Consider the following 16803-nt stretch of genomic DNA (forward strand, 5'->3'; position numbering starts at 1 on the left):
TGTGATGTAACATGTAGACAAAAATGTTTTTGTTTGGGTCTGTAATGCCTTAGAAGCTTCCTAAAAACCTCTCTCAAATAGCTCTATTAGGGTGGGGGAATGCAAACAAGTGGTTTTGAACCTATTTGGCTTCCCCTACTGGCTTAACTTGCAATCTCATTACTGATTGGCTGACTTTGCTGCCACTCTAAAAATGTAGCCAATTATTTTAAAGTAAAGGGGCAGGGAGATGCCTGTGATGTCATAAGCATCAGTTTTTCAGATTGGGCTGTTTTCTGGCTGACATTTCTAAAAGAGGAATTTCTATGAGACTGAGATGTTTAGAATGTCTAGAACTTTTTTGTATGTTTGTGAATGCGGGTAGACTACCATTATTCAACAAAGACATTGTAAAATGGTTTTTCATTCTCTGTTCCCTTTAATCAGAGATCATATCTTTGGACCACTCAGCAGCAGTCCAGTCCTATTTGTCTTTAGCCCAGGCGAGGCGTTTCTGATGCTGTCTGTTGTTCAAGAGTGGCTTGACACAAGAAATGCGACAGCTGAAACCCAGGTCTTGCATACGTCTGTGCGTAGTGTTTCTAGTGTTTCCAGCTGCAGTCCACTCTTTGTGAATCTCCCCACATTTTTTAATGGGTTTTGTTTCACAATCCTCTCCAGGGTGCGGTTATCCCTATTGCTTGTACACTTTTTCTACTACATCTTTTCATTTCCTTCCCGTTTCAGTTATTGTGCTTGGACACTGTGAACAGCCAGGCTCTTTTGCAATGACCTTTTGTGTCTTGCCCTCCTTGTGCAAGGTGTCAATGGTCGTCTTTTGGACAACTGTCAAGTCAGCAGTCTTCCCCAAGATTGTTTACAGAACTAGACTGAGAGACCATTAACAACAACTTTTTGATGATATTCTAATTATATGACCAGCACCTGTATTCTTTAAACTGATCAGAGGTCTGTTATTACATGTGCACTCACTGTATAACTTTTAGGAGGATCTATTGACAGAAATGCAATGTAATATACAAAAATATTTTTTGTGGTGTATAAAGACGATACATAATGAACTGTATTGTTTTTGTTATCTTAGAATGAGCTGTTCCCTTTCAGTTGGTCACTACGACGTCACGTCGTGACCGACAAATTGGGAACCGCTTCACGGAGACCTGTCTGCCTCAAGAAACCTTTAAAATGCCAATGAACTTGGCATGCAGCTATTGGCATCTGCCAGTGCCGCCCCACAGCTCGGGTATTTAATGAGAGGCAGGTGCAATAATCAAATCAGCTTTGAAAGTCTGCAGTGATCTGCATTTGAGAAGCTACTCTGCTCTTGGATAACTCTGTGTGTCGAAGTTGGTTAGACTACAGTACCTCAGCAGAGACTCACTTTTTTCTTTTTTGGAGTGTGTGTGTCGCCTCTCCCCTGCGTACTGAACAACTCATCACTAACATCTAAAGGGTAAATTTCCCTAAAAGAGCTGCAGGAGTTGAACTTGTCTTTTTAAAAACAGCTGTTCTCTTGTGTCACTTTCAGGTGCATCTTTTTAAAGATGACATTCCAGCCGTGTGTAATTTCTGGATGCTGCAATTACATGAATCCTCATGACGGCCACAAACACAGTCTCTCGTGCCTGGACATGGAGCACGCCGAGGCGGCCGTTTGCGATGCAGTTGTGTCCAGCTGGTGTTGCTTCCACTTCACGGGCCTGTAGGCATTTCTCTGCTCTGATCGAGAGTGCTTACCAAGCTTATGGGGAGTCCACCTCTGCGGTGCACGCTATGCCTTTGCTGCAGGTCCACCAGGCCAAGGCACTGAGGGACCTGCACGAGGAAGGTCACGATTCGGCAGCTTTCCAGGAACTTCAAGGGACCAAAGTCACCGCACAAGCTGTCGGACGTGCGATGTCCAGTAGCGCCATCTCTGGCTGTGGCCTGGGTGACATGCGGGAACAGGACAAAGTAAAACTCCTTAACGTTCCCAGGCCGTGTCCCAGGCCGGCCTGTTCGGTGAGACCGTTGAAAACTTCGCCCAGCTGTTCTCAGCTGCTCAAAAACAGTCTGAAGCGATCGCTCAGATCAGGCAGGCTCATAAGAAACCAACAACTGGCCCCTCGATGCCAGCTCCTCAGTCTTGCTGCGGCCGCCTACGTTCCTCCCTTGGCCACTTCTTCAAAGACGCAAGGAAACGTCGTTAGCAGTCCGCCCGCCTGCTCAGCCCGTTACAAGAGGAGAAAAAAAAGGAAATCCAAGTGGCCCTGAGAAGGGCGACCTGGAGATGGTGGGGATCACTCTTCAGGAGATGGTAAAGGCATCACTCCCACCCAGAGGAGGGCCACAAGAGGAACACAGGAGCTACAGTCGCTTGCAAAACCGTTTGTGCTCCTCTTCCTCCATCACCAGCAGGTGTGTTGCAGCGGCCGGGACCCAAACAGCGAAGCCTCTCCATCTCAACCACCCATCTGCTTAGTTCGGTAAGTGTTTCACTACACAACACTTGTTAGTGTGCCCGAAGTGAGCGCACTGACGACCTCCCCTCCTCCACTCGCTGCGGGGGGCTTTAAAACCACTGAGGGAGAGGGCATGCACATTCTGGTGTATCTCGACGATTGGCTCATAATAGGGCAGTCTTGTCAGGTGCTTTACATTTACATTTTGTCATTTAGCAGACGCTTTTGTCCAAAGTAACATACAAGTGAGGTAAACAATAGAAACAATTATAGCAGCATAAGAACTGCAATACATAAGTGCACTGGAAATAGTTTCATCAAGTCCAACACAATATACATAGCCAAGGGTTTGTAAGTATTTTTTTAAAGAAATGCAGAGATAAATAGAGAGGTAAATAGAGAAAGAGAAAAAGAGAAAGGTAAATAGAGAAAGATAGTATGTCCGTTATTAGGAAGTGAGGTAATGGCAGAAGAGATGGGTTTTAGCTGAGTCTTAAAGACAGCTACAGTGTCAGCAGATCGTGTCACGACCGACAGATCATTCCACAGTTATGGAACAGCTCCTGAGAAGGTACGCGCTAGTGTTTTTTCCCCTTTTTGAGATGGCACCACAAGCCGTCGCTCGGGGGCAGAGCACAGGGATTGAGAGGGTACATAAGGCTCTATAAGTAAGTGAAGGTAAGGGGGTGCTGACCCAGTAGTGGTTTTAAAGACCAGAAGCCAGAGCCTTAAATTTGATGCAAGCTGGAAGCCAGTGTAACTTGACAAAGAGAGGAGTGACGTGCGCCCCCTTTGGCTCATTGAAGACCACCACTCTTGCTTCTGCATTATCAATCACTCTTTAGGGTTTTGGTTGTGCAGGCTGAAAGCCCTGCCAGTAGCGCATTGCAGTAGTCCAGCCTGGCATGCTCATTTAGGAAAGGTCTAATTTTCCTAATATTGTAGAGGATGATTCTACAACCTAGCTGAATAGAAAGGTTGTGCTGAATCTTTGGTTCAGATGATATGACAAGCAGTTCTGTCTTCGCAAGATTAAGCTGGAGATGGTGATCCTTCATCCAAAGTGAGATGCTGAGATGCAGGCAGAAACCATGGGATCATCAGGGTGGAACGACAAGTGGAGTTGAGTGTCGTCCGCATAGCAGTGGTAGGAAAAGCCTTGTTTCCGAATGACAGAGCCCAGGGATGTCATGGATATCAAAAAGAGCAACGGTTCAGGCACAGAGCCTTGAGGCACCCCGGTATCGAGACGTTGGGGTTCGGAGACGTCACCTCTCCATGATACCCGAAATGACCTATCTGAGAGGTACGACTTGAACCACAGAAGCGCTGTGTCAGAGACACCCTTAGACATGAGGGTCGACAGGAGGATGCGGTGATTTACTGTGTCAAAGGCGGCAGATAGATCCAGTAAGATCAGTGTGACAAAGTGAACACCAGCGGTTCACCTTTGACGTGGGTAAGTCCCAAAAATAAAGAAAAAATCCCCAAAACAAAAATGATGGCTCAGACCGCAACTGTACTCTTGTACAAAGTGAAGTTTATTTACAGTGAATCAGGAGAAAAACCAAGGTGATATATTTATATTTACAAGTGCGGAAAACAAAACCCAAAATACCAAAAATAAATAAAACAAAACAATGACGAAAAATATACACAAGTAAATATTCACAATATATCAATAGCAACGTCTCCACAACCACTCACTCCGGTCGACTTGGTAAACAAGTCCTGATTGAGAGTCTGGCCTCCCTCTTTATAGAGCCAGACTCCTCCCCTTCAATGGGAGTTCCCATCACCAGGTAAGTATCCAGGTAAGTATTTAAAATGGCCATTAAACTCAAATACAATGAGTCTAAACACATAAACATGACATTATATACACATAACAAAACATCTCTTTGACACATTAAAAACATAATTTAACACATAGCCCCTTTAACAATGACATACAAAAACAACACCTCCCTATATACAAACATAATGGACTCTGCCAACCTTCGCGAATACTGCGCCGGCGCGGCACACTCTGTGACGTCATAAGCGTGTGCCGCTCAACCGCTCAGGTTCGCCGGCGCAGCATCCCATTCCGGAAGGCTGGCTAAACAAACAAACCAAAACAAACAAACAAAACAAAGTGTGTGCATGTGTATGAAATAACAGGATTAACTGGGGGAAATGTTGATGACTGAAATGTCCACGTGAATCGGCTTCGTGTGCACCCGCCGCCGAATCGGAGTATAATTAAGGTAAGTGTATGCGGTGTATGTGCGTGTATGTATGTGTGTGTGCGCCATAATTGATAATGTGGGTGAGAGCAGGGATTACTGACGGAGAGATGGCCTGAAGGAGATGGGTGGGTATGGGATCTAGCGGGCAGGTAGTCGAATGGTGAGAAGCCAAGACCATGGAAACATCCGCTTCAGATAGGAGAGAGAAGGAGGGGAGGGAGGATGCCTCAGAGGTTTGAGCATGCACAAGAAGCAGCGGCTCGGAGAACTGACTGCTAATAGTTTTCGTTTTCTTCACAAAGAAGGAAGCAAAATCATCAGCCGTTAAGTCAGATGAAGGTGGATGGGCAGGGGGACAAACAGGCCCGGGGTGGGTAATCGGGAGAACCGGGAGAATTCCCGGTGGGCCGCTTCATTTTTGGGCCGGTCGAGTTTTTTTTTTTTTTACATGTGTCACGTTAGTGAGTCTATCTTCTCTTAAATGACACTTCACACGTTTCGCATTGACACTGCAGCGCGCAGCCTCTGCATGGGTTGTACCATGTGAGGGAGTTTTCCCCTCCCATAAAGTTGGTTCGGTCCATAACGTGTCCAAGAAAACTTTTCTCCGGTAGGTTGGGCCGTAACAATACGCGTCTGAGAGGAGGAGGGCGTAAAAAACAGGTTGAAGAAAAAATCCATTGGAGGATAATGCTGCCAAATGTGCCAAACTTACAGATTTATTTTCAAGAGGACAACAACAGGTAACTTAAAGATAAATAAGTCTAGTAAGTTAATGATTAGCATTAGCAACGTAATTATTCGGCTAATACCGTTGTCAAACTATTTACAAGCCAACATTTTTTTTAGTTAAAATATTAGCCTTTTGTGTATACATGGCAGGCTTGTGCACAAATCAGAATTGAATTGAGAATGACTCCTAAATTCCAATTCAATTCTTGAATTTGAATTGAATTTGAATTGATGTCAAAAACAGGATCTAGAATTACAATTCGAATTTGAATTAAAGAAAGCAGAATTGCAATTCAATAGAATTCAAAGAAATTCTTATACATATTATACAGTAAGTGAAGTGTTAAAAATGAAGCTTTCAGTATATGTCAGATGTGATTGCATTACATATTCTATAAATTATATTAGTTTAAACTACTTGTACAGATTACATTAACAGGAAATGTTTTCCCCCAGCAATTAATGTTCAAAACTCTAGTCACATAACAAATAATTAAGTTAGATTTTTTGTAATTGTAATTTTGTGGAAGATTACTTCATTCCCCAGAATGCTTTACTTTAACCAAGTATTTGGAATGGTTGCCAAACAATTTTCCAAAGTAACTTTCCTAACACTGAATGTATGTGAGATTCTTTCTGTTGTGTGACTGTGGAATTTCTTTGAATTGCCATGAATTAAATTCCACTTCCTGTCATTCCAATTCCAATTCAAATTCAACTTCCTGTAGGGCGGAGTCAATTCAATTCAAATTCCAATTCATGAATTGAATGGAGGCCAATTCTGAAATTCTGAATTGTGCACAAGCCTGATACATGGCGATTCATAGAGTTTGCAAATATTATGCAAGCAGCTTCTGAGCAGCAGATAAGCCAGTTCCCCGCTGAAAATGAGGAGGCCATGAGAAAACAATATGAATTAAAGTTATTTAACCCTCAGGTTGTGTTCAGAACCATATAACACCTTTTGTGTTCCCAGTCAAAAATGACCAGCTGAAAAAAAGCTTATAAATCACTTGTTATGCTATATATTTACCCAATATTGGATTCAATATTTTTGTCAAATTGTTTTCTTTTTTAATTAGGACTGGGTTTTATATTTCTATTTGCATCTGACTAATCATAGCCCTCATAGCATTAGCAATGATAATAATTTATCAACCTTTTCTTGTGGAATAGACTCCAAAAAGGGCTGGATTATTTTTTGACCCATAATGGACAGAAATATTGGACAGAACACGCTGCTGGGTTAAAATTGACCCAATGCTGGGTTGTTTTAACCCAACTGTTGGGTTATTATAATCCATGGTTGCATAACAACAATCCAACATTGGGTTATTTTTAACCCAGCATGTGTTCTGTCCAATATTTACCCATTATGGGTAAAAAATAACACAGCCTTTTTTAGAGTGTAGAGGAATATTTTTGTTAACTTCTCATCTTAAGTGAAATATTATTTAACTTTTACCTTATTTGTTTAACCATGATATTAATAGAAACTATAGTAAGAGCTGGACTGTTGCTTTATTTATCCAATTTGAAAAAAAGTGCTAATTTGGAATAACACTATGGAAAAAGTGGGCCGGTCCTGGGCCTGAAACTCCCGGGCTGAAAAGTGACCCCACTCCGGCCCTGGGGACAAAGAAGGGTAGAGAAGGTCTTGGAGAGAGTGTGAGAGTCAGGTGGTAGTATAGGGTCTCAGCAGAGGAGACATCTATGGAGAAGGAGGCAAGAAGAGACTGATAGAGACAGATGTCAGAAGGATCTTTTGATCTGTGTCACTTCCTCTCTGCAGTCCTGAGTGTGGAGCCATGCTCATGGAGAACCTCAGATAGCCAAAGAGCAGGTGGTGTGGCCCGGGGCAGTCCAGAGGGCATAATGTGTCTAAGCATGATGTTAGAGTGGAACAAAGTGTGTCGGTGGCATTGTCAGTATCTAACAGAGAGAGTTGGCTGGGAGCAGTGAGCGTGGAAGCACCCGCTGAGGATAAGCGGGAGGGAGAGGGCGTGCACAGGTTGTGCCGGAATGTGACCAATGGGGGATCGTGTGCAGTGACTGGGGGAGTTAGGTCGAGCTCAAGAGTAATGAGGACGTGATCAGATGTGTGTATTGGGGTGACCTAGGTGTGGTAAGTGGAACAGCAGCGTGTGATAAGATCTAAAGGATTACCAGACATGTGTGTTGGTGAAGTAGGGACTCGCTTGAGGTCAAACGACACAGTCAGGGTGTTGAAGTCAGCTGCCTGTGGTTTCTCCAGGTGGATGTTAAAGTCACCAAGGACTACTAAAGGAGTGCCATCCTCTGGGAATGAAGACGGAGGTACATCCAACTCCTCCAAGAAGTGTCCAAGTTGACCTGTGGGGCGATAGATAACTAAGAAATGGATTTTAGTAGGGTGGATGATAGTAACAACGTGCGACTCAAAAGAGCTGGTGTCACATGAGGGGGTTTCCTGTTGGAATTTCCAGTCCTTTGGAATGAGTAGACCAGTTCATCCACTCCTTGACTGTGTGATAAAGTGTAGTTGTTGGAGAGGGCAGCCGGGGTGGCAGTGTCTTCTGGTTTAATCCATGTCTCAGTAAGTGCTAAAACAGAAAGGCCATTATGTGATGCTATGGCAGTAATGAAATCTGCTTTGTTGACAGCAGATTGGCAGTTCCATAAGCCAATGGGAAAAGTGAGGCAATAGTGGAAGGAGGGAGAGTGCGTAGGTTATTAATATTTCACCCGCGGCGACGTGATACAACAGATTTATGAGTTGTAATGACAGTAGAGTTTGAAAACACAGTAAAATTATATGGTGGAGTCGCGCAGGAAGAGTCGATGGTCTTTACACTCTTTGGTCTTCACACGATGAGAGCTGTACGCGGTGGACTGACTGCTTTGATAAGTGCTTCAATTGTGGGCTGAAACTCAGCAGGCTACACCCGATAACAATCAACAACTAAGTTAATGGCCTACTGTAACTACTGTAATACACTAACACACGCGAGGACACACGGGAACCAACGCAAATTGCAGCATGTGAGACAAAGGTAAACAAGAGAGCATTTCTTAGCAAGAACACTGCGCTAAAACTTCACAAGTCTGAAACAATTTCAGAAGCTCCTGGGACATATGGCTGCAGCAGAGGCTGTGACACTGCTCGGGCTGTTCCATATGAGACCGTTTCAGCGTTGGCTTCACATCAGAGTCCCGTGGGGAGCGTGGCTACACTGTCTTGCCATCTCAAATTCGCCTCGGGTTTAGACCCATCATTTCTCAGGGCAGGTGTTCCACTGAGACAGGTCTCCAGGCATGCCATTGTGTGCACGGATGCCTCCAACATGGGGTGGGGGGCCACATACAATGGGCTTGCAGCCTCAAGGGTCTGGAGCTCACCCCAGCTGCACTGGCATATAAATTGTAGGCTGTATATCTTTCTCTTGTCCCTTTCAGCAACGAGCTCCGGGGAAAAGATGTATTAGTTCGCACCGACAATATTGCGGCTGTTGCATATATTAATCGCCATGGCTGTTTACGCTCTTGTCACCTGAGACATCTCGCCCGTCATCTCCTCATCTGGAGTCAGAGGAATCTGAGGTCTCTTCATGCCATTCATATTTCGGGGTTGGTCAATACAGCGGCAGACATGCTTTCACGAGCTGCGCGCTCCGGCGAGTGGCGACTCCACCCCCAGTCGGTTCAGCTGATTTGGAAATGTTTCGGCAGAGTGGAGATAGATCTGTTTGCATTGACAGAAACTGAGTTTTTTGAGCCAGTTATTAACTATATGTCACAGGTTGGAGCGGCTTACAGATGTCATGAGTCTCGCCCCTCCCTAGTTTCCACCTCGAGGAGGTCCCAAGAGCACCCCAATGACCAGACACACAGAGAGCGTAAGTATAATTCAAACAAACTTTATTAAATTACTTAAAAATGTATGGGGAAGGGGAAAGGGAGGCTAAAATCCAACTCTCCAGTTGGAGAGGAACAATCTCGAGTCTCTTAGACTCCGTCGCGGGAAATCTCAGGTAGGTCCTTCACTCCTCTTTACTTCTGGCTATGCGACGACAATCAGCTTATTTACAAAGTGCCCCTTTGTTCTGGCTTGCACTCCTGACCGTCCAGAAACAGGTGGGGCTGCACGACGGCTGCCGGGATCTGACTTAAACCGTCCTGGTAGGTGTATGGAGGGTTTCTGCTGTTGATGTATCACTGGGCAACAGGTCAATGTACAGCTAGGCGCTTCAGAAGGGATCCGCTAGATCTGCACTGGAACATACAGTTAAGTAAAACAGGACCGTGTTCTAACGGTAGACAGAGAGGCCACAGGATCTTAACTTGAGTCACAGGTAGTATGCAATACAGTAAGTATAGAAAACGGGGCAAACGGGGGCTCATTTGGGCATACAGGTAGATGTACAACACAATATGCTGGCTTTAGCTTTGGGCATAAGGTAAGTACATAGAAGGTAACTGGGGCTTCACTTGGGCATACAGGTAGGTGTACAACACAATATGCTGGCTTTAGCTTTGGGGCATAAGGTAAGTACATAGAAGGTAACTGGGGCTTCACTTGGGCATACAGGTAGGTGTGCAACACAATATGCTGGCTTTAGCTTTGGGGCATAAGGTAAGTACATAGAAGGTAACTGGGGCTTCTCTTGGACATACAGGTAGGTGTACAACACAATATGCTGGATTTAGCTTTGCCCATAAGGTAAGTACATAAAAGGTTACTGGGGCTTCACTTGGGCATACAGGCAGTTGTACAACACAATATGCTGGCTTTAGCTTTGGACATAAGGTAAGTACGTAAAAGGGCAACTGGGATTCCACTTGGCATGCGGTGAGTATAGTACACGAAAGGACAAGAAGGGGTATAACTCACAGACCTTTAGGGAGATGGACGTCAGGCATTAACCTTTCTTGAGGCTTCAAGCAAAGACAGACGGAGATGCGGGTCGAAAGCTGCTGCTGCGTTGGACCGAACACGGCCTCCGCTGGTGTCACCACACAGGTAAGTTCAGGTAAGATGTTTCACCCGGGGTGTACTACACTGGGTGGATTGAACGCTTCCCTCTCCTCTCTTCCAACCGACAGGGCAAGAGATCTAGACAGGGGTGAACCTTTGAAGATACTCCACAGCAGGTAATGTTACACACACAGCTGATTTCCTCCTACAGCATTAACTTCTCACCGTTAATATTTCCCACTCTATCCAAACTGTTCTTACTTGGTTTAGTTATCTCACCACCGCCACATGGGAAGAGTCAGGATGTCGCCACCGGCATATGAATGAAGATGGTTACTTCGCCAGCCTCAAGGTTCACTTCTTTCACAGGAGTTCGTCCAGCGTGAAAGGTGGTTATTGACGACACGGACACAGCACAACACTGCAGTTTTCAAGTGTATACACTCACAGCAAAGGACAAAGACTCACCCACTGCACTCCACACACTCTTTGTGAGTTAGGGTCAAAACCCCATCTGACCGGGGACTCGTCCTGGAAATCATTGAGACATTGATTCCATGAGTAGTCAGATGTAGACATCGCCGCCACGACACTCCAGCGTCTTCCCTCGCTCACTGTTTCCCGGCTCACCCACAACTCCTCTCCACGGTGGGGCCGCTCACATACTATGCCACAACTCACAACAGACTCACTGATAGTTCATTTCAGAGGATTATGCTGCTAAACAAGGACTTGGGGTACTCACACTGTCGTTAACACAAGTCTTTCTTCTCTTCCTTCCAGCTACTGGACAATTACCCTGCGGCATTGTGACTTGTTTGTTACACAGTTCCATAGATAGTTCCAGTATCTGATCTAGATATACTCAGCCCGGTCTCTGCCAAATCCTTATTCTTTCTTCGCCCAGCCAACAATATCCTCAGCTTTTTGTCCACTGCACTCATCCAAAATGCTCCAACTCACCAGCCTTATCGGCTAGAATAAAACTGCCCTTCTGTTCGTCTCCTTCAGCCCCGTCCTCTTTCCGCTTGCTTCCATGTGATTTCCGGATCAACGAGGCCTTCCAACTCTTTAGAAGGCAATGAATTTCGTCCGCCTTTGGCGGAAATAAGTTCGCCCCAAGTCAACCGCGCCCTTCCGGTTTCTCTCTACCCTATTTATGTGCCTCCTCTTCATGAAATCGCCCAATCATGCATCGCCACACTCGTTTCCACAACTGTTGCTAATAAAACCCGATTTGGGTTGCCATGGAGTTGGAGGAAGTGACTGGTGTTTGAGAATCATAGTCTCTCCACCACTTTCGGTTCCGCCCTTCAGAAAGTCACTCCGTGACATATAGGCTAACTTATGTGCTATCTAACCTGCTGCTACTGGCAACTGACTTGAAAAAACATAGTTTGAAATGCGTTAGTCATGTATAAACAAAACCAGTCACCTTATCAAGGATGTAGATCCTGCTCACATCACTTTCAGCCATACTCCACAGTGTAGAAAGTTTTTAAAACCTCTTAAAGAAATTTCACCTCATGATCGCGTTCCAGCAAACCCCTGCAGACGGGTGCGCGCTCTACCCCTGCACAGTACGCATGTAGTTGTCTTTTGCTTTAGCGCGAACTGGATACCCATCTGCTGTTGTTTCATTCTGGTTTGCCATTGCATTAATTATATTTGGCTAAAATACATGTGTTTACACATGTTGCAAAGTTTTATTCTACCAGTGATAACACCTATTAAAAATAAACAAATAGTGTGCTGCTTTGTGGTCATTATTGTGTCATTTGAAATAAAGAGTTTCAGAGTCAAGCATATCAAATTGCAAAGCACCACTTTAAATACCTCTGCAAATGTTAGAGTTACGAATGAGTTGCTATTTTTAGGGTACTTGCCATAAAAAAGATAACCACATTAAATCAGATGGACTTTTGTTATTAAAAGCAAGTAATATAGGCTGCTAAAATAAAAGTGATGTGCTGTTATATTTGTTTGCCTATGTGGCTCATAGACATCGACTGTATACAACATTCAGTAGTCAATATGAAAAATTCACAAGAAAATCATAAAAAATTAATACATAATTTCCCCATAGACTTGACTAAGTCATACATACCACGTAATATTACAATAGGTACCCTGTAGTTATAAAATACTTATTATATTCTTCATATTCTTACCCCCTTATTACCCCAAACTTAAAATATTATTCCCTTATACCTACAAGTACGTACTGAAGAGGTTCCCTGTTGTTACAAAAAGGGAATGCTGTAAATTCTGTTTAATAACGCGGTATTTTGCGGGTCGTAATATAAAGTGTTACTGACTTTTTATAGACTTACAGTACACAGTTGCATCTTTATAAACTCTTTACTGAACAGTTATGTTCTTAGAAACCTTATTTCTGCATTATTATACATATTGATGTCATGTATTTATTATTATTAAACCTATATTTAACTGCCACAAACTTCTTAATGATCTCAAGATTTTATTTTGTTACTTTATTGTTGGTCTGTTTTGGGAATACCATAGGTAAATAACCGTCACTAAAATTATAGGGAAAGATTATGAGAGCTAACTTATGCTGTGATTATCCTGGGAGTTTTCGTACTGTTTTACGTCATGCAAATTTGAATGTTCTCTGATATAAATTATGTTGTCTGTTGATAACTAACTATAACCACTTATGGTTCCTCTTATAATAGGTATATAAACCCTCCTCTGAGGAACTTAACCAGCTATTCACTGGTTTAACAAAACTGGTGGATTTCAATATCAACATTTATTTTGTTTTAGAAATGTGTAATAATCTAATGTGTTGATACTTAGATCTGTATATTGTGTACATACGAAATGCTAAAACTGGGACTTAAAGGACAATTCATTGTGTCAATGGGAAACATCACTTTTATAAAGGATTTTGTAATTTCTGGCTTTCCCGGACTTCATCCTCAATATTATGGCATTGTCTCAGCAGCCCTGTTTTTTGTCTATGTGTGTACACTAATGGGAAATGCTGTATTTATGACATTATTTGTATTATCTAAGAGCCTTCAGAAGCCTGTATATTACTGCATTGTAAATCTTGCTGTGTGTGATGTACTCTTCAGCACCACTGCATTACCAAAGATAATCAGCAGCTATTGGTTTAAAGATGGAGCCATTTCATTTTTGGGCTGCTTTATTCAAATGTTTTTTGTGCATTATTTTGGTGCAGTCACTGCACGTTTGTTGTCAGTTATGGCTATAGATCGCTATGCAGCCATATGTTTTCCACTTCGATATCACAGCATTATGACAGACAGAAAAATTTTCATTTTAATCTTTGGCTGTTGGATTGTGGGTTTAATCGGCCCTTTGATGGTAGTAATAAGAGCTTACCCGCTCCCGTACTGTGCAGGAAACACTATTGTACATTGTTACTGTGATCATTATGCTATAATAGCACTGGCATGCACTACCAGAGAAGACTATGTTCAACCTGCTTTCATTAATTCAATGATAGTGCTGCTGGGTTCACTTGCTATCATTGTTTTCTCTTACTGTGCTATCATTGTGGTCGTTCTGCGTATATCGAGCGCTCAAGGAAGACTGAAGACTTTCTCAACCTGCAGTCCACAGCTCATCATTATTACTCTATTTTTCCTACCCAGATGTTTTTATTATGCATCTTATTATCTTAACGTAGTGTTTAATATTAACATAAAGTTCAGTGCTGATGTGCAGGTGGTCATAATTGTGCTGTATAGCCTGCTGCCACCAATGATTAACCCATTTATTTATTGTTTGAGAACAGAAGAGGTGAAAAAAATCTTACTCACTAAAATGAAAAGGACAAAAATAGGCGTTAAATCAAGGCCATGATCCATATGTCTGCTGATTTTCTAGCATTTAGGTTTGTGGGGAGTGTTGGAGTTTATCTCAGACCAGGACAGGGAAACACAAAAAAAAGTTTCTCAGTGTCTGCCATGATGTGTCTGTTTAAATATTGCAGTAGCTTTGTGTATGTTTTTGTTTATTTAGCACATCAATATAAGCACAGGTGTGAGACCTGTACATGTAAGAGCATTTTTTTTAAATTAACTGTTAGACGCTTGTTTACTTATTCGGTTATATTTTTTAGTAAATGATAATAAAATTAAAAAAGTGGATGTAAATAAATGTGTGCAACTGCAGAAAGGTTTATTATTCAAAAACATACTTTCAAACATACTTATAAATTGAATTTAAAGTACAGCTAGACATAGAAACTACATGTGACACTACTAATGCAGCCATCAGTCTTTATTTTCTTAAATTAAAATCTGATGTTTGAAATAATTTGTAAACCACTTCATTTATAAAAGTGGAAAAAAAGGGTTGTACTAAAGAAAGAAACAAAAAACATGTTTGCCAAACAAGTATAGGAGATGTACTGTGACTCTAAAAACAGAAATGGCAGGAATAGTTTACAGTTTTTCTCGATTGCTTAAACACATTTATTGAAATTATGCCTCATATTCTCAAAACAGTAAACACAATATGATAATGCCTCACACAATTCTCCAAACATCCTATTTTCAGGTCAAAATGAAGCTCTACACTCAAAACCATTCAGTCTTACTGAAAAACCATCATTTTCCTTCAGACAACCAGTGATGGGCCGTCAGGACCAGCAGGGCCTTGTCTGCTAGCCCTATAAAAAAATAAAAAATATTTTTTAAAAAGTGTTAAATGTTTTTCTTTAGTATTCTATTTATTTATTAGTGTCCGCAAAATTTGTTAGTTTTGTTAAGGTTGAACCGGAGTACCCTCAAACATTCACATAAAAATCTGGGCAGCTGGGACCAGCTCTACAGATACTGCTAGGCTTGTGTTGAAGGACAACACATCTGATTTGTTACAATCATTAGTGACAGAAACATTAACCAATCAAATTTTGACGTTTATTGACAGCAAATCCTCCGGGTCTGGCTAAACATGCCCAGCGCTACCCCTAACATCTGTCGTCAATTTCCAACGAAAGCGGGAATTTAGTTATTATTAAAAAAAAATGACATCCGCTGCTGCAGATACACCCGATCTTGTTTCCCCCAGCACAAGAAGTTATTTTGTTGGCCGTGTTTACTTTTTAATACGAGTAAAGGGACATGGAATGATTCTGGCTTTGACAGTATGAACAGCTTCCATAGTTTCCACCTCGATGAGGTCCCAAGAGCACCCCAATGACCAGACACACAGAGAGCGTAAGTATAATTAAAACAAACTTTATTAAATTACTTAAAAGGGTATGGGGAAATGGAGGCTAAAATCCAACTCTCCAGTTGGAGAGGAACAATATCGAGTCTCTTAGACTCCGCCGCGGGAAATCTCAGGTGGGTCCTTCACTCCTCTTTACTTCTGGCTATGCGACGACAATCAGCTTATTCACAAAGTGCCCCTTTGTTCTGGCTTGCAGGGAGACTGTCCAGTGCCCTCTCCTTTCCTGGACGTAAGGGATACAGGTGGTAAGTATTGAGAGTTTGAATGTAAGATGGGTACCTGTGGCCACACATGGCGAGCTCCGAGACGGCCCAGTGGGTTGCACTCCTGACCATCCAGATACAGGTGGGGCTGCACAACCGCTGCCGGGATCTGACTTAAACCGTCCTGGTAGGTGTATTGAGGGTTTCCGCTGTTGATGTATCACTGGGCAACAGGTCAATGTACAGGTAGGCGCTTCAGAAGGGATCCGCTAGATCTGCACTGGAACATACAGGTAAGTATAACAGGACCGTGTACTAACGGTAGACAGAGAGGCCACAGGATCTTAACTTGAGTCACAGGTAGTATGCAATACAGTAAGTATAGAAAACGGGGCAAACGGGGGCTCATTTGGGCATACAGGTAGATGTACAACACAATATGCTGGCTTTAGCTTTGGGCATAAGGTAAGTACATAGAAGGTAACTGGGGCTTCACTTGGGCATACAGGTATGCAACACAATATGCTGGCTTTAGCTTTGGGGCATAAGGTAAGTACATAGAAGGTAACTGGGGCTTCTCTTGGACATACAGGTAGGTGTACAACACAATATGCTGGATTTAGCTTTGCCCATAAGGTAAGTACATAAAAGGTAACTGGGGCTTCACTTGGGCATACAGGCAGTTGTACAACACAATATGCTGGCTTTAGCTTTGGGCATAAGGTAAGTACGTAAAAGGGCAACTGCGATTCCACTTGGCATGCGGTGAGTATAGTACACGAAAGGACAAGAAGGGGTATAACTCACAGACCTTTAGGGAGATGGACGTCAGGCATGAACCTTTCTTGAGGCTTCAAGCAAAGACAGACGGAGATGCGGGTCGAAAGCTGCTGTTGTGTTGGACCGAACACGGCCTCCGCTGGTGTCACCACACAGGTAAGTTCAGGTAAGATGTTTCACCCGGGGTGTACTACACTGGGTGGATTGAACGCTTCCCTCTCCTCTCT

At 43.0% G+C, this 16803-nt stretch overlaps 1 protein-coding gene and 1 pseudogene across 1 annotated transcript; one reads left to right on the forward strand and one right to left on the reverse strand.

The window, feature by feature from the left end:
* Positions 1–2804: 2804 nt before the first annotated feature.
* LOC141361694 (uncharacterized) lies at positions 2805–9002 on the reverse strand (annotated as a pseudogene).
* Positions 9003–13244: 4242 nt separating this feature from the next.
* LOC141361695 (olfactory receptor 4B13-like) lies at positions 13245–14216 on the forward strand. The gene has a single exon (XM_073863354.1). The coding sequence runs from the start codon at positions 13245–13247 to the stop codon at positions 14214–14216; it is 972 nt and encodes a 323-aa protein (XP_073719455.1).
* Positions 14217–16803: the final 2587 nt, after the last annotated feature.

This window comes from Misgurnus anguillicaudatus, chromosome 24, assembly GCF_027580225.2.
Source record: "Misgurnus anguillicaudatus chromosome 24, ASM2758022v2, whole genome shotgun sequence".
Lineage (NCBI taxonomy): Eukaryota > Metazoa > Chordata > Actinopteri > Cypriniformes > Cobitidae > Misgurnus > Misgurnus anguillicaudatus.

Excerpts from the sequence above, each read along its gene's own strand:
- LOC141361695 (XM_073863354.1), top strand. The coding sequence starts at position 13,245 with ATGGGAAACATCACTTTTATAAAGGATTTTGTAATTTCTGGCTTTCCC.